Source organism: Leptonychotes weddellii, chromosome 11 (assembly GCF_054177405.1).
Source record: "Leptonychotes weddellii isolate Sample4059 chromosome 11, ASM5417740v2, whole genome shotgun sequence".
Lineage (NCBI taxonomy): Eukaryota > Metazoa > Chordata > Mammalia > Carnivora > Phocidae > Leptonychotes > Leptonychotes weddellii.
The window spans coordinates 10,258,166-10,271,886 of record NC_138379.1 but is presented as its reverse complement, the minus strand read 5'-3'; the positions used below and the strand labels follow the sequence as shown (position 1 = coordinate 10,271,886).

The following is a 13,721-nucleotide window of genomic DNA, read 5'->3' as shown; positions in this document are numbered from 1 at the left end:
ACTACAAAACACCGGCCCGCTGGGAATAGGGGCTGAACTACAGTGATCAACCAACCCCAGGCCCCAGAGCCTGAGATGCCTGCAAGGCCCTGGGCCCTCGCCGGGCGGATTTCCCTCTAAGAGGTCCTTGATAAAATAAGACTCCTCCGGCAAGTCACGGGGGCGGGGGGCAGGAAGATTTAGGGAGAAGTTCAGATCTCTGGGCTTCTTGCTTTGGCTTAAGTGTGTGCATTAGCCTCTCGGTGAGGCTGGTTCATTTGATGGGGGGGCCAAGTCCCACTAGACAGACCACAGGAGCGCTGCTGCCCGCTTTGGGCCCTTTAGACCGCTGGAAGCCCGTGCTGCGCCCGGCCAACACACGAAGACTCTGGCCGGGCCTCTACCCAATTCAGGCCGGCCCTCCAGCGGCCGCTGGGTCCCACCCGGGATGCGCCTCGCGCCACCGCCCACCCCGCAGGCCGAACCATATAGCCCGGCGGCTCCAGACGCAGGCCCAGGGCGCCCGTCCCGCCTACGCGCTGCGGACTCGGCCCCGCGAGAGCGGGAATCGCAGGCTTCTCCCACTCCCGCACGCGCTCGCTCAGCTCCCCGCCCCGGTGCCGGGAGCGGCCAATGGGTTCCTGAAGTGGCTGTGTTCCTGGCCAATGAGGGCAGACACCGCCCTCTCGCCTCCTGTTGGCAGGACCAAGAGCCCGGGAGTGCTCACTTCCACTTTCCCCGAGGGAAGAGAGCCCGCGGGGAGCCGTCCGTGCCACGTCTTCTCAGCTCTTGCGACTCCCGAGGCAGCGGTCACCGGCCCCGTGGACACGCTCCGCGTCTGTGAGTGGTGCTCTGGTCCTCAGTGGGACGTGGAGCTCTTAGGGGTGGTTGTCAAGAGCACTAGGCAAAACCTTGGTCCTGAGCCAAGAAGTTTTGGGGGTAAGGAATAAGCAAGAAGTTTGGGGGTTAAGGGATAAGCAGCCTCCCATTGTAGGAACCTCCTTCCCGCCCCCCACCCTCAAAGATCAAGACTTTTCCTCCTAGAAAGACACCTGGAGATCAGCTAGGAAGCTGTTTCAGCTACCCTGTTGTGTGCCTGGGCATCAGGAGAGGGGGATGGGGGGGATGTGGAGGCGGGAACGTTCTGGGCTGGGGGCGGGGGGGGGGGGCACGGATCAAATATCATAACTGCAGCCCAGAGTCACTGAATCATGATCTTTGAGGGTGGGATCCGGTATATCTTCCTTTTTAACAAGCCCAGAGGGGGTAATTCACAGGAACAGTAAAAGGTTGATCTACACCAAACATCTTCATTTACAAATCAGGAACCCCAGATCCCTGGGAGGGGTGTAGGGAGAGGGTTTGACGTTTCGGGGTGGTTCTTTCTTGGCCTTAGGTACTTTCTTCCATTGCTGCTCTGCTCAGTTCTCCCCGGAATACCTGAGAGGAACCCTCTTCGTGTATCCCAAGTTCTCGGTGTGGGGAGGGCATTCCCTTCTGTGTCCTGTCACCTCTGCCACCTCCCTCTCTCTGACTCTTCAACTCAGGGATTCCAGCTGGCTGTACTGCCCCCCTCGCAGCCTGGCCTGGGGTCTCTCACGCGGGCAGCTGCAGTAATCACAGGGGGTGCCCTATTTGTACTGTCCTTAATTGCATGATGGCCAGCCAGTTCCTTGTAAATCATTGTTACCTATCTTTTGCCCATTTTGTCTTGTTTTGTTTTCAGTGTGGAGGCTAAATCTGGTCCCTGTTACATTTGGCCAGAGTTTCAAGGTAATAACTATTTCAGTGTTCTTTGCTACTAGTTCTGTGAACGGTGTCCCTTCTGGATCTGTTTCTGTTCCTCAGTTTCTTTCTTCATTAGAGATCCTATTTTCCTCTGCTGTTCATGCCTGGTGATTTTGTATTGGACATCCAGCTTTGTTAATTCCACATTTTGGGGTGCCAGAAATGTTTCAATTCTCATTGATCTTCTTAAGCTTTGCTGTAGTGCCCAGTCATGTGACTTGCAAACAGTTTGATCCCGGCAAATGTTGCCATTCAACTTCCTCAGGTGGGACCAGGGCAGCCTTCAGTCTGGGGCTACTTTTATCCCACTACGGAGACAATACCTTCCTGAATACTCGACCTGATACCTCATGCATGGTGAAGTTTTCTAGTTTGGCTTTTGGGAGCAGAAACTATTCTCAGGCCTGAGTGAGCCTCAGAACTGTTCCACTTTTTCCTTTAAGTGGTTCTTCCCCTGGCTTCCAGTAGCTTCCTCACATGCATGGACTGACCGATACTCAGCTGAGATTTCAGGGGATACCCACTGCAGATCTCCGATCCTGTGTGTAGCTGTAGCTCTCTTCTCTCTAGTAGTCTGCCCTACAAACTCCAGCCACTTCGGCCTCCCATGACCCTGAGCTTGTCTTCTCAACCCAAGGAAACTGCCAGGCTCTGCTGTTTCCCTTCCCTGAGATATGGTCTGGAAACACTCCCCAGGCAGAAAGCTAGAGGTTCATGGGGATTACCTCATTTGATTTCTGTCTCTGAGAGGTAGGAGATCACTGTTCTGCACTGCCTGGGGCCCAGTGTTTGAAAGTTGTTTCATGTACCTTGTCTTTCCTTTGTTTTTAGTCATTGCAAGTGGGAGGGTAAATCCAACCTTGTTTCTCTGACTTGGCCACTAGCAGAAGCGAGTCATAGTTTCTTAGAAGTCATCATGAACTCCATGAAACCTGAAGAGAACAAGTCATTCACTGCTACAGAAAATGGCCGGGGTACCAGACCTGAAGAGTCACAGGTATGTCTCCTTTTTAACAACTCTTGGCTAGAGCAGCATACTCTAACCATAGTACGGTATTAGGATCCTGGAAGGGGATAAGCTCATAAAGAATGGCGGTTATAAACCCTTCCTCTGTGTTGTGGAAATTTTATATTTGGGAGATCACATCTATAAGTGCCTGTCAAAACCAAATGATAGTGTATGAATTAGCAGTGCAAAGTGCCTTGTTAGACAACAAGATCACTAACAAACACTGTAGATGCTTGATATCAGAAGGACAGACAGGCCAAAATAATTAAGCAGTTACTGCTTACTGAGAAATTAGTGTGTACCTGAAATTACTCTTGCAATGTCCTGTGGATTATCTCATTCAACATTTAATAAAACAATAGATATTGTTATCATCCCTGTTTTAAAATTGAAGAAACTGAAACCCACTTTTCTTAAAGTTGCAAAACTGATGAACTTCAGGGTGAGGATTTGAATCCAAGCAGTCAGACTTCAGAGTCGGTTTTTGACCAACACAAAATATGCAAAATGATAATACTGACTCAAGATATAAACAAGTGTTTTGGAGTGCAGAGGGGGAAATGCTTCATTCGCACTCAAAATTTAGGCAGTATCACCTGAGAAAGATCTTACAGGATGAATAGAATTTCACCAGGGAAGTGTATCCAGTGCCTAGATTTAAAGTATTCTTTATAATCAGAAGTGTTCTTTCTTAAGACAAGAACATACTGTCTCCAAAGGAAGGGTGGCTGAGAGAATTCTTTATTCAGCAAGTATAAACAGTATATATTTTGTTCTCATTAAATCTTGTGTATCTTACTTCACGGATGTTGGCTCGATTTCATTATATGCTTAAAGAACACAGTGTTATGTTTATCTGATCTTTGCAAGTATATAGCTACGTGAGAAATAAACGACAGCATGCAGTTGCAAGTGCTGCCTTTGCTCTGCATCCCCTGTGTCCTGGTTCATTTGTAGACCCTTACCCAGGGACCCCAACGCACTAGACGTTGACATATCCAGCATGAGGAAATAGTGGGAGTCAAGTCATATGCACAAGAAAACATATCTGGGAGCAGTATAGTTAGACTTGATGGTGTGGAAAAATTCAAGAATTTGGCAGAAGATTACAGTAGGCTTTATTTCAATAAAAATAAAATAGAAAAAGCAAGCCTTTACACTTTTTAGAAAAAAAATAGAATAATTCTATGAAAGTTAATCTTATGACATAGAATGATTAATAAACGTGACAAGAGGGCGCCTGGGTGGCTCAGTTGGTTAAGCGACTGCCTTCGGCTCAGGTCATGATCCTGGAGTCCCTGGATCGAGTCCCGCATCGGGCTCCCTGCTCTGCGGGGAGTCTGCTTCTCCCTCCGACCCTCCCCCCTTCTCATGTGCTCTCTCTCATTCTCTCTCTCTCAAATAAATAAAGTCTTTAAAAAATAAATAAATAAATAAACGTGACAGCAGAAAACTAAGGATTTCTTATCTGGAATGATGCCTGATGAGAATGAAAAAGCAAGCCAGATACTCCAAGAATATGTTTAAGACATATAATAAATAAACAACTGTGTCTGAATATAGAAAGGATTTTCAGTGATCAAAAGGAATATAGTCCAATAGAAAAACGGGCAAGAGACATGAACAGGCAGAAGCATGAAAAGGCGTTCAACTCCCATTAGTAAGTAAACTAATTAAGATGCCATTTCACATCCACAAGATTGGCAAATGTCGACAGTTGGGCAGTACTGACTTTGGATGAGGATGTAGATGTCCCACAGTGGAAGTACAAGGTGGTACAACCATTCTGTAAATAATATGGCAGTATTTAATAAAGGGAAGTATTCAGAGATCCTAAATTGGAGCAGTCCCACTCCTACGCCTGAGTGACATTCTTGCACGTGTACACCAGGAAACATTCAAGGATATTCACAGCAGGATGGAACCACTGTTTTTTTGTAGAAAAAACCTGGAAATGAATAAATGCAAAGGAAAAGGAAAGCACCATGAGAGGATGAAACTCACTGTGCCTGAAACTAGACAGCTCATTCAATTGCGCTGGCCTCCTAAATAAACCAAGCCCCTCTGTCCCTCCTGAGTTTACTCTCTCCAGCTTTGTTCTTCTGTTCATATAGAATAGGTCCAAGACTTGAGACTCCACAAGAATTCCCATCCAAGTTCTACTGAATCCTGTGGTGTCATGTTTTTCACTTATGTCCTTGGTTTTGATTCCTGTTGCCATCGGATTATCAATACTTTTTCCCAGGCTATTGCCAACTGGTTCTATGTGTATATGTTTTTGAATATGTATATTTATGTGTATATGCCCATGTGTATTTACTTGTATATCTATCCGATCCTGGGATTTATCAATCATTTTAGTATATTATGTATTTCCTTACTGCTGTTGAAACACGTACCGAATAGAACTAAACAGATACTTAATGGGAATTTTTGCAAGGTGATGTTTCAGCTGTCCAAGAGGTGCATTCAATAGCTCCAGCTTTACTAGTAAGTAATGCAGATTTTAGAAACAGTCAAATTAAATGGCATCTCATCTATCAGTTGGTAGACATTTAAAATAATAGTACTGAAATCCTTTGGAGGAGTCAACCATTTGGTTGCTCTCTTTGGGCAGCAAGGGGAGAAGAAGCAGGATGAACTGGTGCAAGGAGCCGGGCAGCACAGATGTTGTGAAGTACATTATAACCTTAGTCTCAGTTTTTCTACAGCAGGGCATCTAGCCTAGGGAAATATTCAGATGTTGAGACAAAATGTTTTATGTGTAGAAATGTTTGTCGTATTTAGAGTAGTAAAAACTTGGAAAGAATCTAAGTATCCAGCAAAAGAAGAATGGATTAGAATTATTGTACAGTGAAATATCCTGTGGCCCCTTGAATTGTGTTTTCAGAGGTTGTTGAATGGCATGTATGTCATTAAATGTGTTTCATGACATGTCAATCAATGGCAGATTGCTTAGTGATTTGTATGTGCATGTGAAATCATAGAAACAAATAAAACAACACGTAGAATGGTTATCTCTGGTGACAGAATAACTTGACTGGTATTTGTTCTCCATTATTCATTATCCATGTTATTATCCAATTCTTCTTCACAGTATCTATCAGTTTTATAATTAGAAAAACAGGAAACGTTATTATTAAAGGCGGTTCTTACTAAGTTTTTAATCTTTCCTTTTTTAAGGTTGCTGTCATGAGGCAGACACGTCCTGGCACACCTGCTGCTCATTCTCTGTCTGACAGGAAAGAGCGTAGCAGTCCCAGTAAGCTTAAAAGTGAAGTCAAGCAGGAAGCCTCTGTGGAAATTCAGAACCGAGACTTGAGCACCAGTAAAAAATGTTCTTTTACTTTTACCTTGAGTGAAAGCTCCAGGAAATTAGACCGTAGTGTGTTTACAGCCCATGGTAAACTCACTGAGAATATCTACTCAGCCCTGAGAGCTAAGGCCAATTTCAGAGAAAGGATGGAGAATCATTTTAATAAGAACATCCTCGCTTATGAAGAGAAAACTATAGGCAGATATGTAAATTTAGGAATGCCTCTCAAGTGCCTACCTAAAGATTCCCATTTTAAAATAACATTTGGTCAAAGAAAGGGTAACCAGGAAGATGATCAGATGTTTCGCCAATGTGAGGATCCAAACATGGAATGCATTCTTTTTCACGTTGTTGCTGTTGGAAAGAATATAAAGAAGATTGTCAAGATCAAGGAACTTCATGAAAGAGGAAGTACACTTTGTATCTATGCGTTAAAGGGTGAGACTATCCAAGAAGCTCTAAGCAAGGATGGCCGATTTCCGTCCGACCTTGACAAATTTGAATGGAAAGTAATGGAAGATCATCAGAAAATTCATGGAAAGCAGTCCCTGGTGGATGAAGTATGTGGAAAAACCTTAGAAATGGACATTTTTAAGAAACATGTCAGGAGAGGTGCTCCTAAAAAAATTAATCAGAATGAAAATGCCACTGATGAAATCGGTCCCCAGGATCAGATACAGTCTGAGATCAAAGAATACGAACCAGAGGCAGATGGGGAAACTGAAGTTGTAGAGTCCAACAGAGAAAAAATCGTCCCACCTCAGAGTCTAGGGCATGGTATTAAAGGTAAAAAACGACGCACAATTTCCAGAATAAGGGATTATTATAATAGTTTTAACAGAAAATACTGGAGGAACAACTCAAGACATAGGCAAAGGCCCCCTGTGGGTATGCAGCATGTTATTCAAGCTATCCCGAGGAATGCAGCTAACCTCTGGCTAAAGAATTGCCAAATGTTGCACAAACATATAATGAATCAATATCCAAATTTTAATAAGGAGGCACTTTGGATGAGAAAGTATTTTCGGGATGAACGGAAGAGAACCAAACTGACAACCTTTCAACAATTCAACATATATAAAAAGTACTTTGGGAAAGTGACTGAAAATTCTACTTCAGTTGCAACCTGTGAAGATCTTATTCATCTTAGTAAGTCAGTTGGATTCATGGCATGGGACAGTAATGGAAACACAGGGAATGCTACTTGCTTTGTCTTCAATCATGGTTATATTTTCACCTGTTGACATGTAATACATCTTATGGTGGGAAAAGGCACAGATCCAAGTTTGTGGCCAGATATAATAAGCAAATGTGCAAAGGTAACTTTCACTTATAAAAGGTTCTGCCCTACCAATGTTGATTGGTATGACATTGAGCCATGGTTTGGAGTGTCTGATGGACCTCTAGATTATGCCATTCTAAAGCTAAGAAATAATGGAAATGGATTCCCTCCAGGCCTGTTTGAACGAATTTCCTCTCAAACACCTAGTGATTTGGTTTATTTAATTGGTCACCCAGAAGGCCAGGTCAAGAAGATAGATGGCTGTGCTGTGATTCCTCTAAACCGGCGGTTAGAGAGGTACCTAGAACACCAAGATGGGATGGTAGAACCCCATGCTGCCCCTTATAATGTTTTCTGCATGTTCACCCAAAGAAGTTTCCTACCAGAAGTTTGGAGCACTGACACACTTAGCTATGATACCAGCTTTTCCAGTGGGTCCTCTGGCTCCCCAGTGTTTAATACATCTGGTGAATTGGTTGCTATTCATACTGTTGGGCATTTTTACAACCATGGAGATAAAACCCAAGCCCTTATTGAATATGGCTATTCTATGTGTTCAGTTCTTTGTGACGTTAAACATAAAAATGAGAGCTTTTATAGATTCTTAAATGAAGGGGAAAACGAGAACCATAACAAAGACCATAACAAACAAGAGTTGTCACTTCAAGATCATCAGATTGAATCCATGGAACATTAGAAAAATGTTTTCTAGAAACATTTTTTTCAAGAAAATATGCCAATAATTTAGAGTATTTGGGGCTGTTTCATTAAAGTATAACGAATATTCTTTTAAATTAAAAAAGTTTTAGAGATCATGTGGATGTGCAAAACACATATAAGAGTTTAAGTAAATTCTGATTTTTTTTTTTTTTAATTTGAAGCTATCTCAAGCCTCTGTTATATACATACAAAGAATTTGGTATTTACCATCCTGAATGCTTAGGAGGATACATCCATCCCATCTTCCTAACTGGTAAGGTAACCCCATTCTCTGCATCACAAAATAATGGGTAAATAAACCTTTAGAGCAAAGGAAAAAAGATTTATTGTTCCTCTAAAACTCAAAATTCTTTGGTAATCTTAGTGTTTTTTCTCTTTTGTGTCACCTGTAACATCAGCCCCTATTGCAAATGCCAACAGAAAATCCTAGCTTTTCTGTTCTTTCCCCTAGTTCTGCCCTTCTGTGGAGGATAGAAGCATGACTTGCTAAGTCTCCACGCCCACCCTCTCTTATCCATAGTCTAGGAAGCTAAAATAGAAATATTTCAGTCTAAGTTGCAAGTTAAGATTCGGGTATAAAATAGATGCACTCACCTGTTATCTGGAAGATAGAGATAAGATGGAAACTCTTTTTTTCTCCATCTTCTGGCAGACTACGTCATAGACGTATTTACCCACTCCCCTAGATAGTCCAGAATTTCTGATTGATGTGCCTGTCTCCATCACATCAGGATGCAGCTTTTTGTGGTCTAGAGATGAATCCTACCATTCCCTTTCACCCTACTCACATACCCAATACAGCATAGTAGAGTATGGCCAGAATCCAACCACTTAAAATAAAATTTCTACTCAGAAAAGTGAGTGGAAAATACAACAGTGACTGTCCCATGGCAGTGATCAAATTCTCTTGTATCTATGGTGCTTTATTCCCCAGATCCCCTAAATGAATGGGCCCTGAATATCAATGTTTCTACGTGACCTGAACTCTAAGTCATAATTGATAGAATTTTTGATAGGCACAGGGTTCAAACTAAAGTTCTCTCCCATGATCCAGACCTAGAATATACAAATGCTAGTCAGTCTCGGACTGAGAACCTGTGAGTTCTGGAAGTATGCGGTGACTTTGCTTATAGAGGAACATAAACCTGACACTCCTTTTTGGTAGGATGGATGATGACCCCCAATGCTATCTAGGTCCTACTACCTAGAAGCTTTGAAAGTTAAATTATGTGGTAAAAGGGACTTTGCTGATGTGATTAAATAAGAATTTTGAGATGGGATGAATACGCTGACTTAACCCAAGTGGGTTCTGAGTGTAATCACAAGTGTCCATGTGAGAGGGACATGGAGAGAGATTTGAGTACAGAAGAGGAGAAGGTTGTGTGGGAAAAGCACACAAAGGAATGCCGGACCACAGCATAAGTCATAAAGGCAGCTTTTCCAAGCTAGAAAGGGCAGAAAATGGATTCTTTCCTCCAGACTCCAGAAGGAACTATCTCCCGACCAAACTCCAGAAGAAACTGATGCTGACACTTTGCTTTTCCTCTCCTAAGATCCATTTTGCCTTTCTGACCACCAGATATGTAAGATAATACATTTTGCTGCTTTAAGCCATTAAATTTGTGGTGATTTGTTACAAGAACAATAGGAAACTAATATAGAACAGATAGAAAAGTCATGCTGGAAATGTGAAGTTAAGCCACACAACTCAACCTATCCAGCCCTCTGATAAAAGGCTAATCAGAAAAATGAAACTTTCGGGGTTCCTGGGCGGATCAGTTGGTTAAACATCTGCCTTTAGCTCAGGTCAAGATCCTGGGGTCCTGGAATCAAGCCCCGCATCAGACTCCCTGCTCAGCGGGGAGTCTCATTCTCCCTCTGCCCTTCCCCCTGGTCAGGCTTGCGCTCGCTCTCTCTCTCTCTTTCTCGTACACACACAATCTTAAAACGTATATTTATTTTCTTCTTGGGAATAAATAAAATCCTTCCAATAAAATCTTAAAAAGGAAAAGAAAACCAAATGTTCACTAATGGCCACATAATTTAGTTCAGTAGAGTATCTCAAAACTCTTGAGAGGGCACCCAGGATCAAAAACTGAACTTTTGGGGCACCTGGGCGGCTCAGTCGTTATGCATCAGCCTTCGGCTCAGGTCATGATCCCAGGGCCCTGGGATCGAGCCCCGCATCGGGCTCCCTGCTCAGCGGGAAGCCTGCTTCTCCTTCTTCCACGCCCCCTGCTTGTGTTCCCTCTCTTGCTGTCTATCTCTCTGTCAAATAAATAAATCTTAAAAAAAAAAAAAACAACTGAACTTTTGAAAGGTCCTTTGGGATATTTTGTCAGAGGAAATGGACAATAGCAGAGGAGACACGTTTCAAAATAGACTTTTAATTTTAAAGCATAGAAGCATGAAAAAGCAGGATTCTTTCATGAAAGAAGACTTCAAAGTGGCAAATGTTACTTTGAAAGAGCTATCCTGGCACTAATGATTGACATTGGATGATTTTAATTCTGAGAGGTCTCTCACCATAAAGACAAAACATAACACCAAAGTTCAAGCTTCCATTTTTCTGTAATATGGAGGACAAAATATTATACAAGGGTGGGTTAAGTAATCCATGGACCTGAAATCATTGGATGTTTTTGTGCTAATACACATTATCAGATTTGTGTTTGAAAATGGTATTTTTTTCACTGATAAGAAAGGCTTGAAATGGACAATAGCACTAAGTAATATTTCTTGGCAGTGCATTTCCATCAATGCCAGCCATGAGGAATAGCATTAAACCCCACATTTCTCAGTGCATGACATTTTTCTTCTTTATCATTTGCCACCGCCAAATAAAATGGCATTTTTTCTGAATAAAATACTTTATAAAATGAAAACGATTTTCTTCATGTAGCCTTGGTCTCGGTATGTGGGGACAGTGTAACCCATTCTCATCTCACAAGACTGTTCCATCACAGTCCAAGAGATAGGGTCCCCCTCTGGACCCAGCACACCAAATCCTGGGAAATTCTGGAGGCAGCGTTCAATGTATTTCAAGCTCCTATCATTTTTTCCAAAGTTCCACTGCTCATCCACAAGCTCTGCGTGGAGGCATCCAAGAAGATGTTCTGAAAGCTTCCTTTCCTGTCAACAAAAGAATGTGCATTCATGGGGCGCCTGGGTGGCTCAGTTGGTTAAGCGACTGCCTTCGGCTCAGGTCATGATCCTGGAGTCCCAGGATCGAGTCCCGCATCGGGCTCCCTGCTCGGCAGGGAGTCTGCTTCTCCCTCTGACCCTACCCCTCTCATGCTCTCTCTCTCTCTCTCATTCTCGCTCTCAAATAAATAAATAAAATCTTTAAAAAAAAAAAAAAGAATGTGCATTCATTCAGCCAACGTTTACAGAACACCAGGATTGCAGAAAATAAATATGACATCAGCCCTTTTCCTTGAGGATCCCACAGCCTAGAAGAAGAAACAGATGGACAAAAACTACTAATTCTTTGTCTGCTTCAAAATGTTCCTGAACAATTAAGAGGGAGATAACCCTATGTGCTTTATGATACATTTCATAGCAGAAAGTGAGTGTCATATATTGTAGTACGTCTCAGAGAATTCCAATCATATATCCCGAGGAAGAAGAAAATAAGCATATGTCTTAAGAGTACAGAGATATGGATAGACCAGAACAGTCTTCAATTTTGTTTGAAGATGCATTCTGAAACACGTGGATTTTGAATTCTCCACAAAATATCTAAATATATAAGATAATATATCTTTCAACAGATATTTCAATAAAATGTATATCACAGGAAGATGAGAGCCATGTTGATCTTATGGTTTCATGTGTCCCAAAGCCCATCACCACATGCCTCTAGGGAAGTGCCAAAAATGCAATTTAGGAAGCACCAATATAGGAAAAGGAACATTGGACTTTTTGGTGATAACAATTAGGATTTAATCCTGATTCTCTCACTGGACAAGTTATCTGAGACTGAGTCTTCTTATGTGCAAAATCAGAATGACATCCTCTGTGGGTAGAGGAGGTTGGAACAGGTGGAAGAGACAGCCCAAAGAAGTTTCACCTCTCCCCAGGGAGGAGGAGTTTTCCAGAATTGGTCAGTTTCAAGGTCACTTCTTGTCTGCCAGTGGGTGGGGGTTACTAGGCACCAGAATGTCCACAGGTGGGTGAGGTCTCCTTTTGCTCTCTGCCTGCCTGACCTTCTCTGGCTCTGTTTCACCAAAGATATCAGGCATCCTCACCTGCCCTTCTCTTGTAGCAGAGTCAAACCTAGGTTGACAAGATATCAAGATAGCATGTGCGTTTAGAGGAAAGAAAGAATTGCCTTAGGGCAGGTACTCCATTCCACATTTTCAGAGTTATATTATTATTAAGATTCTCATGGGAACACAGCTGGGCCACAGCAAGAATTGATTATTGTTGGCTCTCTTGGCTAAATCAGTTGTACTTCTGAGTAGATAGATTTTGTTTCTTTTTTTTTTTTTTTGAATTAGCAATGTAATTATAGAGCATAAGTGGATATTAATGGAAATTAATTCTATTTCTTTGAACCCTATTATCCAGTTATACCCTTCTCTAAAGGCTACCAGTGATGTGATATATTTATGTAACTTTCCAACGGTATTCTATGCAATTTTAGATGTGTACATACTGTGATAGCATACTGTAAATGTGATTCTGTCCATTTTATTTGTTGTTCTTGTTTTCCACTTAGCAATACATTTTAGAATTCTTTCCTTATTAGTTCATATAACCTGCTTCATTCTTTAATGGCTACATATTATTCCAATATGTGGATTATACCATAACGAATGGACCTGTGTTCCTATTGATGGACACGTCTCATGTTATGCTGTCACATATTGAATTCATCAAAGACTTAAAATCCAATTTGGGAATATCTTCCATTTTTATACATATTATTTTACCCAACTATTTCAATTCCAGGACTCATCTTTCAGAAATATTTTTACAACTTGTGTAATGATCTGTTTATGAAGACTTTTGCAGAATTTTTGTTCTTAGGAAGAACTGAACATAAATCAAAAGTGTGCTAGTATGGAAATACATAGCTGTACATCTCCCCGTTTTAATTAATTAATTAATTAATTTTTAATTTTATTACATTAGTCACCATACAGTACATCAGTTTCTATGTGGTGATCCACGATCCATTGTTTTCGTATAACACCCAGTGCTCCATGCCCTCCTTAATACCCATCACTGGGCTAACCAATCCCCCCTCCCCACTCCCCTCTAAAACCCTGTTTGTTTCTCAGAGTCCATAGTCTCTCACGGTTCATCTCTCCCTCCGATTCCCATCCCCTTCATTTTTCCCTTCCTTCTCCTAATGTCCTTCATGCTATTCCTTATGTTCCACAAATAAGTGAAACCATATGATAATTGACATTCTCTGCTTGACTTATTTCACTTAGCATAATCTCCTCCAGTCCCATCCATGTTCATGTAAAAGTTGGGTATTCATCCTTTCTGATGGCTGAGTAATACTCCATTGTACACATGGACCACATCTTCTTTATCCATTCAACTGTTGAAGGGCATCTCGGCTCTTTCCACAGTTTGGCTATTGAAGACATTGCTGCTATGAATATTGGGGT

The 13,721-nt window shown here is 42.0% G+C and overlaps 1 protein-coding gene across 1 annotated transcript; it reads left to right on the top strand.

The window, feature by feature from the left end:
- Window positions 1-589: 589 nt before the first annotated feature.
- On the top strand, window positions 590-9,713 carry FAM111B (FAM111 trypsin like peptidase B). Its single transcript, XM_081798047.1, is given in 4 exon segments — window positions 590-819; window positions 1,706-1,752; window positions 2,652-2,764; window positions 5,960-9,713. Coding segments are annotated over 2 exon segments (2,193 nt in total). The 5' UTR covers window positions 590-819; window positions 1,706-1,752; window positions 2,652-2,683; the 3' UTR covers window positions 8,072-9,713.
- Window positions 9,714-13,721: the final 4,008 nt, after the last annotated feature.